The sequence below is a fragment of the Lissotriton helveticus genome, chromosome 7 (genome assembly GCF_964261635.1).
Source record: "Lissotriton helveticus chromosome 7, aLisHel1.1, whole genome shotgun sequence".
Taxonomy (NCBI): Eukaryota; Metazoa; Chordata; class Amphibia; order Caudata; family Salamandridae; genus Lissotriton; species Lissotriton helveticus.
The window spans coordinates 1,650,282,040-1,650,301,161 of record NC_136068.1 but is presented as its reverse complement, the minus strand read 5'-3'; the positions used below and the strand labels follow the sequence as shown (position 1 = coordinate 1,650,301,161).

At 48.0% G+C, this 19,122-nt stretch overlaps 1 protein-coding gene across 2 annotated transcripts in view; it reads right to left on the bottom strand.

The window, feature by feature from the left end:
- The window catches only part of LOC144767590 (uncharacterized), a 60,057-nt gene extending 56,026 nt beyond the window's left edge, over positions 1 to 4,031 (bottom strand). For both annotated transcript variants that reach the window (XR_013598272.1, XM_078651000.1), the window contains exon 1: positions 2,953 to 4,031. Coding sequence is in view for 1 of the 2 variants with exons in the window: in XM_078651000.1 (XP_078507126.1) it covers positions 2,968 to 3,888 (921 nt within the window). In the remaining variant the exon portion in view is untranslated. The remainder of the gene's footprint in view (positions 1 to 2,952) is intronic.
- Positions 4,032 to 19,122: the final 15,091 nt, after the last annotated feature.

Sequence of the window (19,122 nt, the reverse complement as noted above, 5' to 3'; positions counted from 1 at the left end):
AGTGTTTAGGCAGTCCTCATGGGTACAGGGATATTGTTCCAGATCATGGCTACCTATGTGTATTTAGAGAGCCCTGGGATGTGGTAATCTTGCCAGCAAGATCGTCAAGGGTGACTGTCGCAATACATCTTTTCATTAATCCTCATCATTAATAAAGTACTGTTGAGTTGGGTGGTAAAGCCTACCAATCACGGCACATCTAACCACAAATATTTCATCTCTATTGGTTTCAGAAGCAGCAGTCTCCGATTGGCTGACTACTGCTGTAAATAAACTCGTTCCTTTTGCTCCCCTACACGTCTTGTCCCATCGCCATCCCGCAGCCTGGTTTTCAGAGAATCTTAAAACTACGAAATCCAAATGCAAGGTACTTGAGAGACAATGGAGGCGTTCCTATTCTCCCTCCCGCAAGATGGCATATAAGGTAGCTCTTAGAGACTACCATAAACAATGCAAGATCGCACGAGCTACTCATATCACCAATACCATCTACCATGCCCAGAATAGCCCGCGCACATTATTTTCTGTGGTGAAAAAACTAACAGGAGCAGATTCTATTCCTGCTCCTCCAGCTCTGAAAGAGGAACAGTGTAACTCAATTGCTGAGTTTTTTATCACCAAGGTAGAACAGATCTAAGACTCGCTGGGTATCTGTCCTCCGAGTGCCGATTTATCCTCTACTCCTGAGTCAAAGACTGCCAATTTCCTATGACAATCAAACTTTCGGAATGGTTGCCTTTTGACGATGTCTCCTTTGCCAATTGTCTTAAGAGCATCAAATCTGGCTCTCCTTGTGACCCTCTTCCGACAAAAATCTTGAAACAGCTTGATTTAAACTCCCATCGTGTACTGATGAAACTCTTGAACACCTCATGGTCAGAATCATGTGTTCCACAGAAGTGGAAACACGCGATGGTAGTTCCCTTGCTGAAAAAAGCAGGAGCGGATGCCTCAAACCTATCCAATTATAGGCCCATTTCGTTGTTACCGATTTTTTCACAAATCTTAGAGAGGCACATTAATTTCCAACTATCTCACTTGGTGGAAAGTGTGGGCTATCTGCACCCATCACAATCTGGTTTCAGGGCCCACCATTCCACTGAAACTACTCTCTTGGGGGTGACTGAGAATTTGAGACACAGTATCGATCGCGGGGAGACATCAGCGCTTATCCTGCTGGATTTGAGCTCTGCGTTCGATACTGTGTCTCATTCTATTCTTCTCACAGCCCTCCAATCTTTGGGAGTTGGGGGCTCTGCCCTAACCTGGATAACCTCCTTTCTAAGTGGCCGTACCTTTCAGGTTTTTTCGGCCAAAGCATCTTCCAAAGTTTGTGCATCGGCGTACGGCGTTCCCCAGGGGTCTATACTCAGTCCATTACTTTTTAACATTTATATTAGACCCCTGGCCACCATTGTGGAAGAAGCCGGTTTAACTTTATTTTCATACGCCGACGATACACAAATTATCTTCTCTTTATCTAAAAGAGAAGGCAATGATAGTTCGGCTCTCAAATTGGGTTTGTCCCAAGTAGCAAGATGGATGCAGGAAAATGTCCTCAAATTAAATGGCGATAAAACCGAGATTGTGATCCTGGGTAAGGACAAAGATCTCTGGGGCCCCCAACATTGGCCCGAGAGCATGGGTCCTACCCCGAAGCCTGTGGCCCAGGTTCGCAATCTCGGATTTTTAATCGATGAAAAGCTTACTATGCGACAACAGGCCGTAAAAGTAGCTGCCACTTGCTTTGCTACACTAAAATGGCTCCAAAAGAGCTTGTGGATGCTTCCTGTCCCTACACAACGGACGGTGGTCCAGGCTTTGATAACATCTCGCCTGGACTACGGAAATGTATTGTATCTTGGTGCCGACGTGACAACTGTGAAAAAACTTCAGATTGTCCAAAATGCGGCCGCACGACTACTACTCAATGTTCCCCGGAAAACATCCGCATCCTTAGCCCTTCGGGACTTGCATTGGTTAGAAATTAAAAACAGAATCAAATTTAAAGCTTTATGCTATATCTTTAAAATAAAACCGGGCTCTGCCCCTAGGTACCTTCAAAGTCTTATTCACGTTTATACACCTAGCCGTACTCTCAGATCTGCGGGCAAAGGAGATTTTGTGGTTCCTAGATTTAGGTTGGTGAAGATGGGTGGGCGACCTGGCCACCAAATCTTGGAATGCTCTAGCTGTTGGGCTGAAGTTGGAAACTGATCTGGTCAGGTTTCGCAAGGGTTTAAAAACTTGGCTTTTTTCAGCAATAACCACTCTAAGAACAGTCTTTTTTTAGTTTGTCCCGCTCCTCTGCAGCCTTGTAGTTCTTCTCCAGTCTATCCGTTAAATATTTGGAGCAAAGGCATTATAAAAGATTCCCGTAGGCTTCTACAGGTAGAGCAAGAGAGTGTTTTCATATATATTTCAGACAAAAACTCTGCATGAGGAAACTTATGTACACGCCTCGTCCATTTACTGCAGATTGGTGCTCTTCTCTCGTGCTAGTACAGAGTGATTTACTCCTGGCTTGGGCCACTAACAGTTCGTCCCTCGCCCCTCCCCCATATTACACCCCTCTCCTGCCTTGCCTTAGTCAACTAATCCTCACCCTCCAATAGTTACCAATCTTCCCAGGCCCCCATTTTAGGTCATTTTGAGATTGTCCCTTTTTGGCCACATTTTAAGTCAGGGGACATAACCATAACCATCACATCAGTGTTTCTTCACCAGTTCTTCACCCTGCAGTCAGTCCCATCCATTCACCATCCGCTATATCAATCCATCTTCCTGCCCTCCCCATACAAACCTCCTGCATGCTGCTTCATCAACTGATCTCACAATGAAATATTTCTTTATATCGACTGACCTCTAAGTAGACCTGCTGCAAAATAGTTTACTCTGTTCCCTTAACCATACAAAATAGAAGCCTACAAGTAACTGCTCCAATCAACTTACGTGCAATTGTGATGGTCAGTTGGCAGCCTTCTTCTTGCCTCTTCCCCCACGCCTAGTCTTCCTGTGAGGTTTGACTCCCGGCATCCTCTGAGAGGCAGGTGTGGGTTCAGGTCCACTGGAGCTCGCATGGTCTTTTGTTGCACCACCGAGATCTGAAGTAGACAGGGGGAAAACATACCGACATTCTTCCTCCTGTTTCCAGCTATAGACACTGTTGGCTAGATAGTCACCCAGGTCTCTCTGGTACTTCTTTTTCAGAGCTTCTGTGAGGCTATCTTCAAAGGTACCGGCTTTAGCTTCAATTTCGCCTTTTATTTGGATGCAGAGATCTGGAGGAACAAGCTTCTCCAGCGCTTCCTCCAAGATTGCGATTAGTGCCTCAAGCTTCTCCACCTCCCTTACAGCCTGTTTGAGTGTGAGCAGCATAAGTTCGAAGGAACACTTATTGGTCACTTCGCACAACTGCTTGTTGATCTCAGGGCGGGATTGTAAATGTTCTACACCACTTTGTAGGACTCGGAACCCTCTGGGTATCGTTTTCGTTTTATAATATTCTGAGAGGAAAAAGGCGTGCCATAAGAACAGTTTTTCGCGTTTTTTTAAAGTCTCGAGCTTTTGTACATTTTCTTGGGTGGCTTTCACCCTTCGCAGTTGCTTTGCATTCTCCTCCTTTGTTTTGTCAAGGTCTTCAAACGCGGCGTGAATCTTCGGGTCACCGTCCACCCATTCCTTGAACGCTTGTGGCATTGCGTTGAAGTTCTGGTCGTTCTGAAATGTATCAGACTTGCCATGCTTACTGTGGCTATGTTTGTGACCCATTGACTTCTTGGTCAAACTGAAAGCCTCTTTTGCCGTGGTGGTCTTTGCCAAGAAGGCCTCTGGGCTTGGAATGAATAGCCGAGCTTGTGCAATGCCAGAATCCATACATTCTGCCATACTGGTGATTGAGTAGCGAGCCTCTGGAGCCGGCGCTTAACAAGATGTGGTGCTTCAACTAGTCCTCACGCTTTAGGACGACTGCACCAAAGTGAGCAAATACATTCACCAACAGCCCTTCGGTTGGACGGTAAAGAACACAATGTCCTGTAGAGAAACAAAATAAAATTTCGCCGATTAGGGTCCAGGCACAAATCCAAATGTTAACTTTATTGCAAACCATTTCACAGTCCTTAAAATTAGTCGTTTGGTACTGGTCACATTGACACAAATACATTAAATGAACTTTAAAAAATGGTATAGAGTAGAAAAAGGAAATGACCAATGATTTGTTCAAATGAGTTGCCCAATAGAAGCTATAGATGCATTCGTTGGTCAGTGTGGTATTTACAGCACATCTAAAAGCCACAGCAGTGGGGAGAGTAGAAATAATTAACTTCTTTATATAGAATGAATGATTTTTGTTTCAAGTCTGTTTTATTTTAAAACAATACCCATAGTAGAGCACATAAACACAGCGGTAAGCCTACAACCTCTCGTCGAGGCCGGCCGCGTAAGAAATAGCAATAGAGGCGTAAGCTACAAGCATGAGAATAGGTTAGTGAGACAATTGAGACCAGGGTTTTTAGGTGAGGGAAATACTGGGCGCACTGCTCAAGGTAGTAACAAAAGTACAGATAGGTAAGGGTGCATGCAGGTGAGGGGATAAAGGCCCTAAACCCCTCCAAAATTGTGTGCCGAGACACACATTAGGTACATGAAGAAAAACCTGTTGCACCCGGAACCACTGCAGGAGCACTCGTCCTGTTTGCTTTTCCCCGCGAATCGGGAATCCTATTGATGAGCCTTCACAAATCTTACTTATTGGCAAAAGTGGATGCTCCTACCTTCCCAAGTCAATTCGCCACAGAAGTCGACTGAAACTACCATATACCATATTCTCAAGTTCTCAATTCATATTAAGGAAAGATTTTTACTGGACTGCGCGTCTTGACCGTTTTAACCATTTTACCTGGTCTCGAGCGGGGCCGGGTTGGAATTATCACCGGCACAGCGACCTGTGGTTAAACACTCATCTACTACAGCCCTGAGGAGTCGCCAAAGTATTGTAATTGCTTGGCGACGAAACACGTGCCGGCTGGCTATCCATAACAATTAAAGAGGAGCCGTACTACCCATCGTCCTCCTCTTTCTTCAAATGTGGATACATGAGAATAGGTTAGCACAGTGCCTTGCCTACAACCCTCAAAGGGCCGGCCGCGTGGCTTAACAACAGCTGTCCTGTCTATCCAAGGTGTACAAGGCCTAAGCATCAGGCCAATAGGAAAGGGTGAACGGGCACCCAGCCCAATACTACGAAGTAGCCCAACAGGGGCCAACAAATACAGGAAAAGGCCAGAGATAGGAAAAGAGACAAGAAACGCGTGAGAAGAGAGTAAACAGAAAGAGACAGAGTGTCGTGGGACTAGGGTGTATCTGGTATTTAACAGGGGGGGGGGAGGGTGGCAGCCAGGTGGAAGGGAGTCTCAGCCGCCTGCGGGTCATTTATGGGAGCAGTCTATTGGGGTCCGTGGGTATGACAGGGTCTTCAAAAAGATAGAGGGTCCGGAGCCTAGGGGGCATGTGTCGCACATGATCTATGGAGCAAAGGTATTGCACTAGGGGCTTCCAGACCTTCTCGTATCACGCATCATGGCCTTGTAATCGCGCTGTAAGGAGCTCCATTGCTACAGTGTGCCAGAGACGAGCAAACCAGGATGCTATGGGGGGCGCGTCATTACTTTTCCAGTACAGGGTTATAAGCTGCTTGGCCGCTCTTAGCATTTGGAGTGTCAGAATCCAGTCACTGCGGGTAAGACCTTTGAGACCGTGAGGCCGTATGCCTAATAGTATTGCGCTGATCGCCTCAGACAAAGGAAACCCCAACACCCCTTTAATGTGACTGAGGACCTCTTTCCAAAAAACAGTTAAGAGCGGGCATGCCCGCCATATATGCACAAAGTCCCCTGTCGCAGTCTGACATCTCCAGCATAGTGGGGAGGTTGAGGGGAACATCCTATGTAGCCTCAGGGGAGTATAGTACCATTGTGTTAAAAGCTTGTAGGCATTTTCCCTCTGCGGGATGTCGCGCCACACTCTGGCCCACTGCAAAGGTTCGATGTCTGTATCAAGTGTTGCCTGCACTTGACGCTGATACGGGTGGACAGGTACAAGCGGCGGATGTTGCAGTATGTGATAGATCTGCGTAACCAGCCTTTTCTGTCCCCCCCAGGGAGCTCGCCATCTTTTCGAAAGGAGTGAACGCATGCGTGGCTGCCCGGCTCATTTCTTCGGTAGAGACCCAATGGCGCAACTGTGCGTATTGCAGCCGCGTCTCCAACGGCAGGCGGAAGTCCTCCCGGCATTGATCAAATGTTTTGAGCACTCCCCCTCAAAGAGGTCGCATATCACCCTGCAATCACCGGTCATCCATCTCTCAAATGCTCGAGAGTGATGTGCCGGTGGGAAATGCGGGTTCGCAGCTATGGGAGTGTGAGGGGACGGGAACGTGGTGAGCCCTCTAGACACCGCAACGTGGTCCCAGATGTCAAGCACCATCTTTGTGGGCACCGCCATGTACGCGCTCTTGGAGCAGGCTGCCCGATGGAGCCACGGGACATCCCAAATTGTGCGTCCCGGTCCATGTGTAGCCATCCTTTTTAACTTTCCAGTACCCCCCACTCCACCACAAAACGGAGGTGCGTGGCCCAATAGTAGTGCACTAGATTAGAGCAAGCTAGGCCCCCTCTGTCCCGCGGTGCCATGAGGACCTTCTGTGAAAAACAAGATCGCCGCCCGCCCCACACAAAGGACGTAAGCTTGCGTTGCAAGCCTCGGATGCAATGAAGCGGAATTGGGGTTGGAAGGCATTGAAACACATATAAAATCTTAGGCAGTATCGGCATTTTAACTGCATTGAGACGGCCTAACCACGATAACATCAGGGGCCTTCACCTTCGCAGATCTTCTAGTACCGCTTTGCGACAGTCCCGCAGTTCACAGAGGACCAATCGTCCAAAGAGGGAGTCAGGGTGAGGCCTAAATATCGGATATGACGCTCTGCCCACTAATAGGGCACGGCCTTCGTCAGAGGGGGGGATCTCATCTGCCAGGATGGTAAGATTGAGGACCCACGACTTATCGTGGTTGATCTTAAGACCAGAGGCTTTCTCGTATAGGCAGAGCACTCTATGAATGGCCGGCAAGGACTCCCGCGGGTGTGTGATAGTGAGTAGCAGGTCGTCATCGAACAGTGCCACCTTGTTGTCCCGTCCCCCGTGGGCTATGCCATTATTGTCTGGAGCGCGGCGAATCTGCTCCGCCAGGGGTTCCACCGCGAGGGCAAACAACAGGGGCGATAGCAGACATCCCTGCCTAGTTCCCCTGTGTATTGTGAGGGGCGATGACAGGACGCCATTGACCCGTATTCTGGCCTGCGGTCCTATATACGGAGCCATAATCCGCACTATCATTTTTGGGCCATGACCGTATTTGTGGAGGACCGCCCGAAGAAAGGCCCAGTCCACCCGGTCAAAAGCCATCTCTGCGTCCAAGGAGAGGAGGCAGGCCAGAATTTTCCAGTGATGTACCTTTCCCACGAGGTGGGCCAGCTTATGAACATTGTCCGCCCCCTGTCTGTCTCGTATGAACCCAGTTTGGTCAGGGTCCACTAACCCCGGCATGTGCGGATCCATACGCTTAGCCAATAACTTGGTATATATTTTAAGGTTGGTGTTTAAGAGAGCGATAGGGCGATAGGACGCACACAACGTGGGGTCCTTTCCGGGTTTCGGAATCAGTGCAATTTCCGCCATGCCCATGTCTGGGGACGGCCCTATATCATCAGTAAAGGAGTTAAATAGTCTCAGGCGGTGAGGCCGAAGCTGAGCCTGGAATGTGCAAAAGAAAGATAAGGGAAGACCGTCCGGTCCTGGCGTTTTCCCTAGGGGAAGGTCTTTGATGGCCGCCGTGATCTCGTCCTCAGTGATGGAGCTTTCCAGCGCCACCGCACTCCCCGGAGCCAGCTGCGTCCACTCGCAGCCGTCTAGGACGGCTGCGCTTGCATCCGCCCAGGTGGTCTCCCTCCCGTACAAGGTGGTATAGTAGGCTACAAAGGCCTCCTTCTTAGCTGTCTCCGAGACTGCTTGCGACCCATTTGGCAATCGGATACTTGCGACGTGGGCCTTGGCCGCCCGCGCTCAGTCTCCCCGCCAGCAGTCGCCCCACCTTATCACCCCCTTCAAAGTATGTTTGCTTCAGTGCGAGAAAGGAGTGCTCCGCTTTGTTGGTACGTAGAAGCCGATGCTGCCCCCTGAGGTTGGCTAATTGTCTCCTAGTTTCCAATGAGGAGTGTTCCCGATCACGTTCCTCAGCCCTCTTGATGTCCCCCGCCAGCTCAGCCTCCAACTTGCCAGCTGCACGTCGTCGGGCAATCACCAATGAAGTGATGTGGCCCCGTATCGTGGCCCTAAAGGCGTCCCACACCACTGAGAAGGACACCTCCGGGGTGTCGTTAGTGACGAAGTAGGAGTCTATGGCCTCTCGAATGTTGTCAACATCAGATGCGTCCCTAAGGATGCTCGGCGGCAAAGACCAACGGGCCTCCCGAGGGGGGCCAGTGGTTGGATCCTGGAGAAGCAGCTCGACATGAGCGTGATCCGACACGGAAATGTCCGAGATGCAGGCTCCCAACGAATCCCGTATCAAATCCAGGGACGCAAATAAAAAGTCTATGCGAGAGTAAGATCTGTGGGCGTGTGAGTAAAATGAATAGTCCCGTAGCTCCGGGCTGTGGTAGCGCCACGCGTCTATGAGCCCTAAGTCCGCGATCTGCTTGCGCAGCGCGGAGGACATTGCCCCAGTGCCATTAAAGGTGGCATCGCTACGATCCCAGTTCGGGTCCCAAACGAGAATCAAGTCTCCTCCCAATATCATATTCGGGTCCGCACACGGGATCCGGTACCGCAAAAGCGCCTGTAGATATCTGTCCTGCGACTGGTTGGGTGCATAGCTGTTACATAGGATAAACTGGCGCCTTCCCATGTGCACCGTGACTCTAAGGAAACGTCCGTCCTCACTCTGGTAGTGCTTAGTGTCACCCCGCCTGTCATCCCCGAAATCACAATTTTCACAGCTTTTAGGGAATGACAGTCTTTGGTCAGAAAAACAAAATCTTTTACACAGTTTTGGCATTTTTCTGGGAAATACATATTTTTGCTACTTCGTGTGCTTTGAACCTCCTTCCAGTTAATGGTAGAAATCGGTATGAAAGCAATAATGGATCCTGGAAAGCTATATTTTTTTGAAAAGTAGATACAATTCTGAAGTCAGCAAGGGGTCATTTGTGTAGATCCTTCAAGGTTGCTATATAGAAACAAACAGTTAAATATAGGATAAATTGAAAATTTGTTGAATAAAAAACAGCCATGTGTGTCAACATTTTTACCTGTAGCTTCTTCTAATTATGACAGCTATTTGAAAGCAATATAATGTTACATCTGCTGGACCTTTCTGGTTGTGGCAAAATATAGGACTTGTAGGTTCACCAAGAACCCGACGAACCCAGAGCCAATAACTGAGCATCGTCTTGCAATTTTTTTTAATATGTACCGGGTATATAGCAATTATTCTGGGAAAATTTATACATGGAAAAATTGGTATGAAAGACACCTATGAATTTCTGAAATGGGAACAAAAGATAGAGTTTATAAACAGTAGATATTTGCACATTTTTGAAAGTGGGAGTACCCATACTAGCATGAGAATTCTAGGTCATTTCTCAAAATGACTTTTTGTACACATGGTACACATGGTCTTTCATTTGGAAGGCAGAAATGCATCGAAAGTCAAGATGTAAGAACAGTTGCTCTACAAATCTGAATTACTTTAAGTCTCCCGATAAAAATGGTTAGGCCTAGTGCCCACGACAGGAAACCGCTCAAAACGCAACGTGGACACACCACAATTTCACAGTGAAAAATTGGATTTTTGCAAAGTGCCCATCTGTTTTTGAACCCTAGCTCTGCCGGCACCTAGGGAAACCTAGCAAACCTATAAATTTTTTGAATCTAGACACCCTGGGGAATCCAGGATGGGGTGACTTGACTGACTCTAACCAGGTTCTGTTACCCAGAATCACTTGCAAACCTAAAAGATTTACAGAAAAAAAAACTCACATTTTCCTCACATTTCTGTGGTGGAAAGTTCTGGAATCTGCGTGAATCCACAACATTCCACCCACCCCACGTTTCCCAAAGTCTTCTGAGGAAAATGGTACCTTACTTGTGTGTATGGGTCAAGTACCCGCGACAGGCAAGGGACGAAACCTATTGAGGCGACATCAAAATTACCAATCACAAACCAACCTGGTTTTGCAAGGGGGGTCCCATGAGTTTTTGGCCCGGGGCTCGTCGGCCATCAAGGGAAACCTACAAAACCCACACATGTCTGGAAACTAGACACTCGGGGGGAGTCCTGCGATGTATGGCTTGCATGGGTCCCCCAACAATTTCATACCCAGATTCCCCTGCAAACTTCAAATTTTGCTGAGAGAAAAAAAAGGCTTCTCAAATGTCTGTGTGGGAAAGTTCTGGAATCTGCATGGATCCTCAATTTTCCTACCACCCAGCATTCCCAGAGACCTCCCAATAAAAATGGTAGTGGCTCAATGGTTAGAGCGGCAGACCCTGATGCAGAGGTCTGGCCCGGGACCAGGGTTCGATTCCCGCCTCGGCGGGTCTTGGGCTCAATTTTCCCGGACCTGATAATTCTCGCCTCGGTGCCTAGTCTAATCATGGGTCCCACTCTGTGACTCTGGGCAATAGCTTGCCTAATCTCCACAACAGCCCCAGCTGCGCTGTGGATGCCTGGCTTCACCTTGGGGGTGCCCAGGAGTGGACATTTCACAGGAAAGCCAGGATGGGTTCCGCAGCGGTATGAATACAGCGCTACGAGGCCTCCGGGTAGAAGTGCGCTATATAAAATACAAACATTTACATTTACATTTACTTGTGTGGGTAGGCATAGTGGCTGCTACAGGAAATAGCCCAGTGCGTACTATTGAGACTTCAAAATTACCTATAGCAAAACTACCTGGTTTGGGGGGGTACCTGGGGTTTGAACCCTGGGCTCGTCACCATCTAGGAAAACCTACCAAATCTACACATTTCTGAAAACTAGACACCTTGGGAGTCAAATGAGGAATGACTTGCGTGGATCCCCCATCGTTTCCCTACCCAGAATCCACGGAAAACCTCAAATTTATCTGAAAAACACCACATTTTCCTAATATGTTTGTGTGGAATCATGTAGCGGCACAAATGTCCTAGCCTACAGCGGTCTCTTTAGTGTACCAAGTAATATGATACCTCACTTTTGTGGGTGTCCAATGCAGAATTGGCTAAAAACGCAGTTTAAAAAAAAAGTAGGGCTTAGAATTCTTGGTGCTATATCCTTATTCCCCATGTTTTGGGGTCTTCTCAGTCACAGGTCCTTGCCCCACCCACACAAGTGAGGTATAATTTCACTTGGGAGACTGAGGGGAATGCTGTGGGGGTCATTTGTGACGGCACTATGATTCCACGTAAAAATGTGGGAAATGTTTATTTTTTCCAGAAATGTGTGGGATTGATAGTTTTCCAAGGTGGCCACCGAACCCGGGGCCAAAAACCCCAGGTGACCCTCTTGCAAAACCAGGTTGTTTTGTGATAGGTCATTTTCATGTCTCCTCAATACATTTCGGGCCCTTGCCTTTCGCGGGTACTTGACCCGTCCACACGAGTGAGGTATCATTTTTATTGGGAGACCTGGGGGAATGCTGGGAGGTAGGAAATTTGTGGATCCACGTAGATTCCAGAACTTTCCCACACAGAAAAAGGGATTTTTTTTCACCTAAATAACGTGAGGTTTGCAGGGCATTCTGGGTAGGAAAACGTTGGAGGACCCACACAAACCATACCTCGCTGAACTCCTCCAGGTGTCTAGTTTTCAGAAATGTAAAAATCACCTGCACTAAAAGATGGATGTTAACTTTGTGTTCAGGCATACTAAACTTTACTTTTCTACCTTGTTCCCAGGTGTAGTTATGTTTATAGGAGGTTATAAACAAACTCCCTATTCTGTCCTATAGGAACATGTAGCCTTGTAATAGTGAAAAAAGAAATTGGCAGGAATTCACTGTCAGGATGTACCACACACACCAGGGTATGATCTACCTCTCACATACACTGCACCCTGCCCACAGGGGTACCTTGGGCCTACCTTAGGAGTGACTGACATGCAAGAAAGGGGAAGGTTAGGGACTGGCAAGTGGGTACACTTGCCAAGTCGACATGGCAGCATTACATTTACAGGCTAGTTATGTGGGTGGCACAATTGATGCCGCAGCCCACTAGCAGCATTTGATTTACAGGCCCGGGGCTCACACAGTGCTCTGGACTAGGGACTGACTAGTAAATCAAATCAGCCAATCATTGAAACACCAATCAATAACAATTTACAGAGGGAGCACTTGCACTTTGTGACTGAACAGCAGGGGTGAAGTGCCCAATGCATCTAGACCAGAAAAACAGAGCCCAACACAGCATAAACACAAGAGGCAACAGCAAAAAATGCTGAGAAGGGTGTGGTGGGGGACAGTGTAGAATGCTTTTGAGAGGTCAAGGAGGATCAGGGCCATGGTTTCTCCTCAGTCAAGGAGGGAATCGGATGTAAACAGTGGCAAAGATGAGGGACATTTTGGTGCTGTGGATCGTGCGGAATCCTAACTGGGAGACATCCAGAAGAGTGCTCTACAGATGCTTTGTGAGTTAGTAATTGATGGTCATGGAGGATCATGGCAGGAAGGGGGGGGGGGGGGGGGGGGAAGATGGGGCGGACGTTCTTGAGATTGCTGGGGGGGCGTGTTGCTATTCATCGGGAAAGGTGGCTGTGGAGAGTAATGTGTTGAAGATGGTGGCAAGTTCTTTGCTAATCGACTTGCTCTGGAGGTTGAAGATGTGGTTGGGACAGGGCTCCATGGACTGTCCATAGTGGCCAGAGTTCATGATGCCAGTGGTGTTGTGTGGTGAAGTGGTCTCAGATGGTTAGCAGGTGGTCTGGGTTTACATCTATGGGCACGATGAGGCAGAGGATGTTGCCAGTGATGCGTTGGGACTTGAAGTTTCTGTATATGTTGGAAATCTCTTTGCCAAAGAAATCTACCAGGGTGTCAGAGTTCCTGGTATGGGGTGATGACGTTTTCAGTGGCTGAGGGGTTGGAGAACTTGAAGACTAGTTCTTTACTGCAGTTGGGACTGGCCTTGATGCAGTTGAAAAGGGAGCTAATTTTAGTCTTCTTCAGAAGTTGGTGGTATTGGGCTACTTTCGACCTGATACTCGGTCTTTTCCCCCCATTGCAATCGACCAGGTGCTACCTGGGGGCTTGTTCTTTAGCGGCCACCATCTTGGGTGAGGACTAGGGCGAGCTAGTGCTTGGCCCCTCCCGTTCTTGTAGGATATCAAAATCACCGTTATTCACGCGTGCACTGTTTGAGTGTGTGCCCGTGATTGTCCTGAGGCGAAAAGCCGGGACTTGTGTGCGTGTGCTTAATTCAGATTGTTTTTTAAAATATTTGCACTTCTTGCTAGTTTGCACAGACCCGGTTTTTAAATATTCGGTAGATCGTTAACATTATTAACAATTAAAGCGCAGCACCAACCGGTCTACTTTCGACCTGATACTCGGTCTTTTTCCCCATTGCAATTGACCAGGTGCTGCCTGGGGGCTTGTTCTTTAGCGGCCACCATCTTGGGTGAGGACTAGGGTGAGCAGACTAGTGCTCGGCCCCTCCCGCCCTTGTAGGATATAAAATGGATCCCCCACCTAGGAAGCGCAGCGGGCGCGCCAGCGGCGTGCCAAAGGCAAGCCCGTCTGCACCCGTCCGCGACCGTTCGGGACCAGGGGCCACACACCCTGTATCTTCCCTTCGACAGATAAGGTATTACAGTTCTGAGTCCCTACTCAGTATGAGGACTACTGGGGAAATAGACTGTTTACACTCATTCCAAGCGCTGGAATTGACCGCGGTCTGCCCTACGTGTAAACAGAATCTGAATACTACCCAGCATTATGATAGGAAGCAGGACTACAACATGCTACTCCTAAACTGCAGATCCCTACCTAAACATAGGACGGAAATTGCTCTTATGCTGGAGGAGCGTATGCCAGATATAGTCTTTTTAACTGAAACCTGGCTGTCGCCAGACTCCGATCCAGACATTGTATCAGCCATGCCCCCGGGTTTCCAAATTATGCGGAAGGACCGGGCTGTAGGGGAGGAGGTGGCCTGGCAATAATATATAAAGAACAGTATCCTTGTCGATGCACCTTCGATTCAATTCCAGACTGCGAAAGCCTCCCATTCAGCATTGAATTCTCCCCCAATAATTGTTTCTCAGGCACTCTTATATATCGGCCGCCGGGCCCCCCAAAGCAGTTTCATAAGGTCCTCCCACTGACTCTGGCCAAGCCAGTTACAACTTCCTCCAACTATACACTGCTAGGCGATCTTAAATTTTCATTTTGATGCCGCCTACGACCATACCGCCACTGAGCTGGCGGATGACTTAGCAGCTCTACAATTGGACCAGCTAGTCGATTCACCTACCCACATTAAGGGCCATCTTTTGGACCCAGTATTCAGCAACTGTATTGAGCTCAAGGCTGGGCAACCTATTTGTCTTCCTTGGACCGACCATTTACTTGTCCCCCTCACATGGTCTACACACAGGCCACCCCATTCAACCCCCATTGTGAGGAACGCTAGAAACTGGGCTAACTTCCAGTGGAATCCTGGTCCAATAGCCTCATTGCTTCCCATCCCTCTGTAATGGGGATCCTTGTGTCGCCAATCAGGACCTTGAAGAGTGGATCTCCAAGTCCCTTGAGGCCCCCCTCCCCCTCCGTAAAACCACTACGAAGCGCTCACAAAAAACTACCCCCTGGTTTTCCGAGGAACTCCGGGGGAAAAAACGGCGTTGCAGGAAACTAGAACGACGGTGGCGCTTGGATTACTCCTTGGACGTTAAAACCCAATATAGAGAGGCAATTAGAGCCTACAAAGATGAGGTAAAAGCTGCCCAACCAACCTATTTCGCTACACAAATCATGCGGGCAAAATCTAAACCTAAAGAAATCTTTTATATAGTAAAAAGCCTCACTAAACCTCCCCTACCCTCTATGGTGCCGTGTAAAACAATAGCCCATTGTAATGACCTGGCAGAATACTTTTATCAAAAAGTTCAGCAAATCTACTCCTCCTTTCCTGCCATGGATCTTGACCCCGCTGCCCAGGCGTGGTAGAGTCCGGGGGAAGCTCCCCCTCAATCCCCTGCAACTTTGGAATATTTTCCATTGTTGGAACAGGAATCCCTGGAATCTCTAGCTCGGCAAGTGAAATCAGGGTCTCCATGCGATCCAAGCTCCACCAGAGGCAATGATCTCGGTAATTCAGGCCGTCCTTCCCACTATCATGAATCTCCTCAATGCCTCTATCACCTCTTGCATTGTCTCGCTGCCCTGGAAGCAGGCTATAGTACGTGCACTGCTGAAGAAACCGACTCTGGACCCTGGCGACTTTAGCAGCTACCGCCCCATTTCTCTGCTTCCCTGGGTGAGCAAAATTCTTGAGAAGCACATCAATATTCATCTGATGGACTCTCGAGAATAACCAGCTGCTGGACGCTACCCAAACGGGCTTTCGGCCTAGACATGGGACGGAGACTGCCTTATTAGCAGTCACCGAGGAAACCAGAAGGATTTTAGATCGGGGGGGGGGGGGGGGGGATCAGTGGCAGTGGTCCTCCTCTATTTGAGCGCAGCATTCGACAGTTAATCACGATATGCTGCTCCGCCGCCTCTCAGATGTTGGAATCTCAGGCAGCGCAATACTCTGGCTCAAATCCTTTGAGCTACAGGTCCTTTCAGATCTTTGAGGGAGATACTGTCTCCTCCAGAAAACCTCTGAGCTGCGGGGTACCGCAGGGCTCCTTCTTGAGCCCTGCGTTATTTAACATCTATATGAGACCATTGGCTGAGGTCATCCGTCCGTTTGGTATTAAGATAATTTCATACGCGGACAACACTCAGCTAGTGGTCTCCCTGGCGCAGAAGGACGGCCAATCAGCACAAATGGGGTTAATGAAATGCTTGGAGGAAGTAAAAAGACGGATGACAACATCCTCCCTTAAGCTTAACGGGGATAAAACTGAGCTGATGCTCCTGGGCCCCGCTGTTCCAACACACTTTGACTCACTCTGGCCTCCATGCCTAGGTACTCCCCCTGTACCCAAGGACAACATAAAAAGCTTGGGGGTATGGCTGGATAAAGCCTTAACCTTTAACATCCAGGCCACGAAGCTTTCCGCAACGTGTTTTGGCCTCCTTAGGATGCTGAAAAAAGTACTTCCACTCCTACCTATGGAGGCCAAGCAAGTTGCTGTCCAAGGCCTGATCCAGTCTCGGCTGGACTTTAGCAACGTCCTGTACCTCGGTGCGCCCGACTACACACTGTGCAAGTTGCAGATTGTCCAAAACTGCGCGGCTCGCACATTGCTCCAGTTGCCACGCAGACTGTCTGCCAAACCTGGGCTGAGCAACCTGCATTGGCTCCCGGTCCGGCAAAGAATTGCCTTTAAAGCAATGTGCATATCCCATCAAGCTTTTGGCACAAAGGACCGGCAATTAGCCGCCAACTAATCACACAGTACCACCCTAGAAAACACCTCCGCTCTAGCCAGGCCTTTTTAGCCACAGTTCCCAGAATTAAAAGAACGAGAGCTGGTGGCAGGATGTTCTCCTATAATGCCGCCAAACCGTGGAACTCCCTTCCCCTCCAACTTAGGTCCAACCCTGATCTGCCCTCCTTCCGCAAGCAATTAAAGACCTTTCTTTTTAACGCTCATAACTAATCTCCTAGCTGATTGCCTTGACAAGTGGCCCCACTCTCCAGATAGCGCTTGGACGCCTCAGGGCAGCAATCACGCTCTATAAGTCTACGTTTCATTTCATTTCATCGGTTTAGCGATGTTTTGAAGGAAGTTTGGTCTGCGGTGTCCTTGTTGTATGCCACCTTCTTTCAAGTTGCTTGCAGTTGCATTTAGAAGGTCTTTGTTACGTGGTGTACCAGCCTGCCTGTTTGGCAGGTCTCATTGGTTTAGTCTGCTCGATGGGTGCAACTGTCAGCGCAATCAGTGATCCAGGCGAAGAAGTTCTTGACAGTCTGTACCAGGTTGGTTGAGGTGTCCGGGTGGGAGGACGTCAACCCATTGTCTCTCTAATACATTGTTCCAGCTTCAGTGAGAGATGCTTTGGGGTTTGGTGGTGGTGCTGGTGGGACCTGCGACAGTGATGTGTGTGATGACGTGGTCTGTCCAGATGAGTTTGGTAACCTGGGTGTAATTTACTGTCTCTGGCCGAGAAGATAGGGGTCGAGTGGTTCCTGCGAGGTTTGTGGTGTTAGTGACTAGTTATGTGAGGCCGAGGATTTTTATGCTTTTTAGGAGGCCCGTGTGGTTGGTGTAGGAGGTGGAAATTGAGGTCTCCGAGGAAGATGTAGTGCTTAGAGTCAATGGGCAATACCAATCGCTGGCAATTCAGGAAGTATTACAATACCTAGCTCTTCGACTGAACACCAGCACCCAGATGGATTAAACCCCCTCCCCACCCACTGCCTTGAGACCCGCACTGATGAGCAGCTGGCTTTACAAACCCCGGATTGGTTGCCCCGATTAAATGGGAAATAGGGTGATGAAACGGAGTATGGCTTTGCAAAAGCTAGGGATAGGCCCTGGAGGTCTGTAAATGAATGTTTCTCTGATGGTGGTCTTGCAGTTGTTGTGGAGTTGGAAGTTGAGATGTTCCATGATCGGGGTGGCATCATCTTCAATGGTTGTGCAGTGGATGGTTTCCTTGCAGATGACAGTGATTACACCTCCTTGTGAGTTGACCTGGTCTCAATGAGTTTTCTTGTCGCCATCAGGCATTGCTGTGGCAATCTCGGTTGCTGATGCTGGGTTCAGTCAGGTCTCAGTGAGGAAGCTCAAGTTAGGGATGAGGGAGGCGGTGTACCAGATCTCAATGGTATGTTTGCAGAGAGATTGTGAGTTGAGCAGGGGGCAGCTAAGATGTTTCAGGGTGGGTTTGGTTGGGGTGACGGTGGTTGCCATATGTGGGAGAGCTCCAGTGTTTCAGGATAAAGATCCTACTATAGAAAGAGAGCAGTTGTTGCAGAGGTCTCAGGTCCAGGGCTAACTTTTACATCTCATGTTTTACATTGTATTGCAATTTCATTTTTTTTTTCTATTGTGTGCTTTCACTGTACTTTTCAAGAGCAAGTTTGGTTTCTACTTAAGGGAGGAATGTGTTCTATTTAGGTCTCATTTAAATTATTTATTGTAGAACATTGTTAATTTTAGAATCATGCTAGAAAAGTGAACTGGTCAAAAGGAGGAAGTAATTTAAGTATTTCTAATTAATTATCTATCATCTGCCTAAATTCGAATTTGATTTAATTTAATATGGAATATTTAAAATGATAGGGGGGCAAAGTGTGCAAAGACATTTAGAAATTGCAATTGTTTTTCTTCACAAGTGTGTTACAATGGGTCGAATTATTAGGAGGCAAAGGTGGCAAGTTATTTAATTAGCAAAATGCAAGTTAAATTTAGTAAATGTATGTGATATTTACTAGAGGATCATTCTATTTTTAAATCAGGTAATTAAATGGCTATTTAGTTGAATAGAATTTCAATTCTTTGAGTTTCCTATTACTATAACAAGAAGATCGCACCGATCTTCAAAGGAGGGGATAAAAAATCCCCAGGGAACTATCGCCTCATCGCACTCATTGACAATGAAGCAAAGTACTTTGTTGGAGTGTTGCTCATCGCACTTAGGGCATGGGCGGATGACAATTCGATAATTCCTCTGAACCAAACAGGCTTCACAATAAAGACCGGGACTTCCGTCAATCTTATGACCCTCTCTTGCCTGATTGACCAAGGGAAGTTCTGTTCTTGCCCACTCTATATGGGATTCATTGACTTTCAAGCGGCCTTCGACAACGTCAACAGAAGCAAACTCTGGCAGAAGTTGTCGAGTTTTAACATTCCAGCGGACCTCCTAAGAGCCATACAACTTCTTAACCAGGACACATG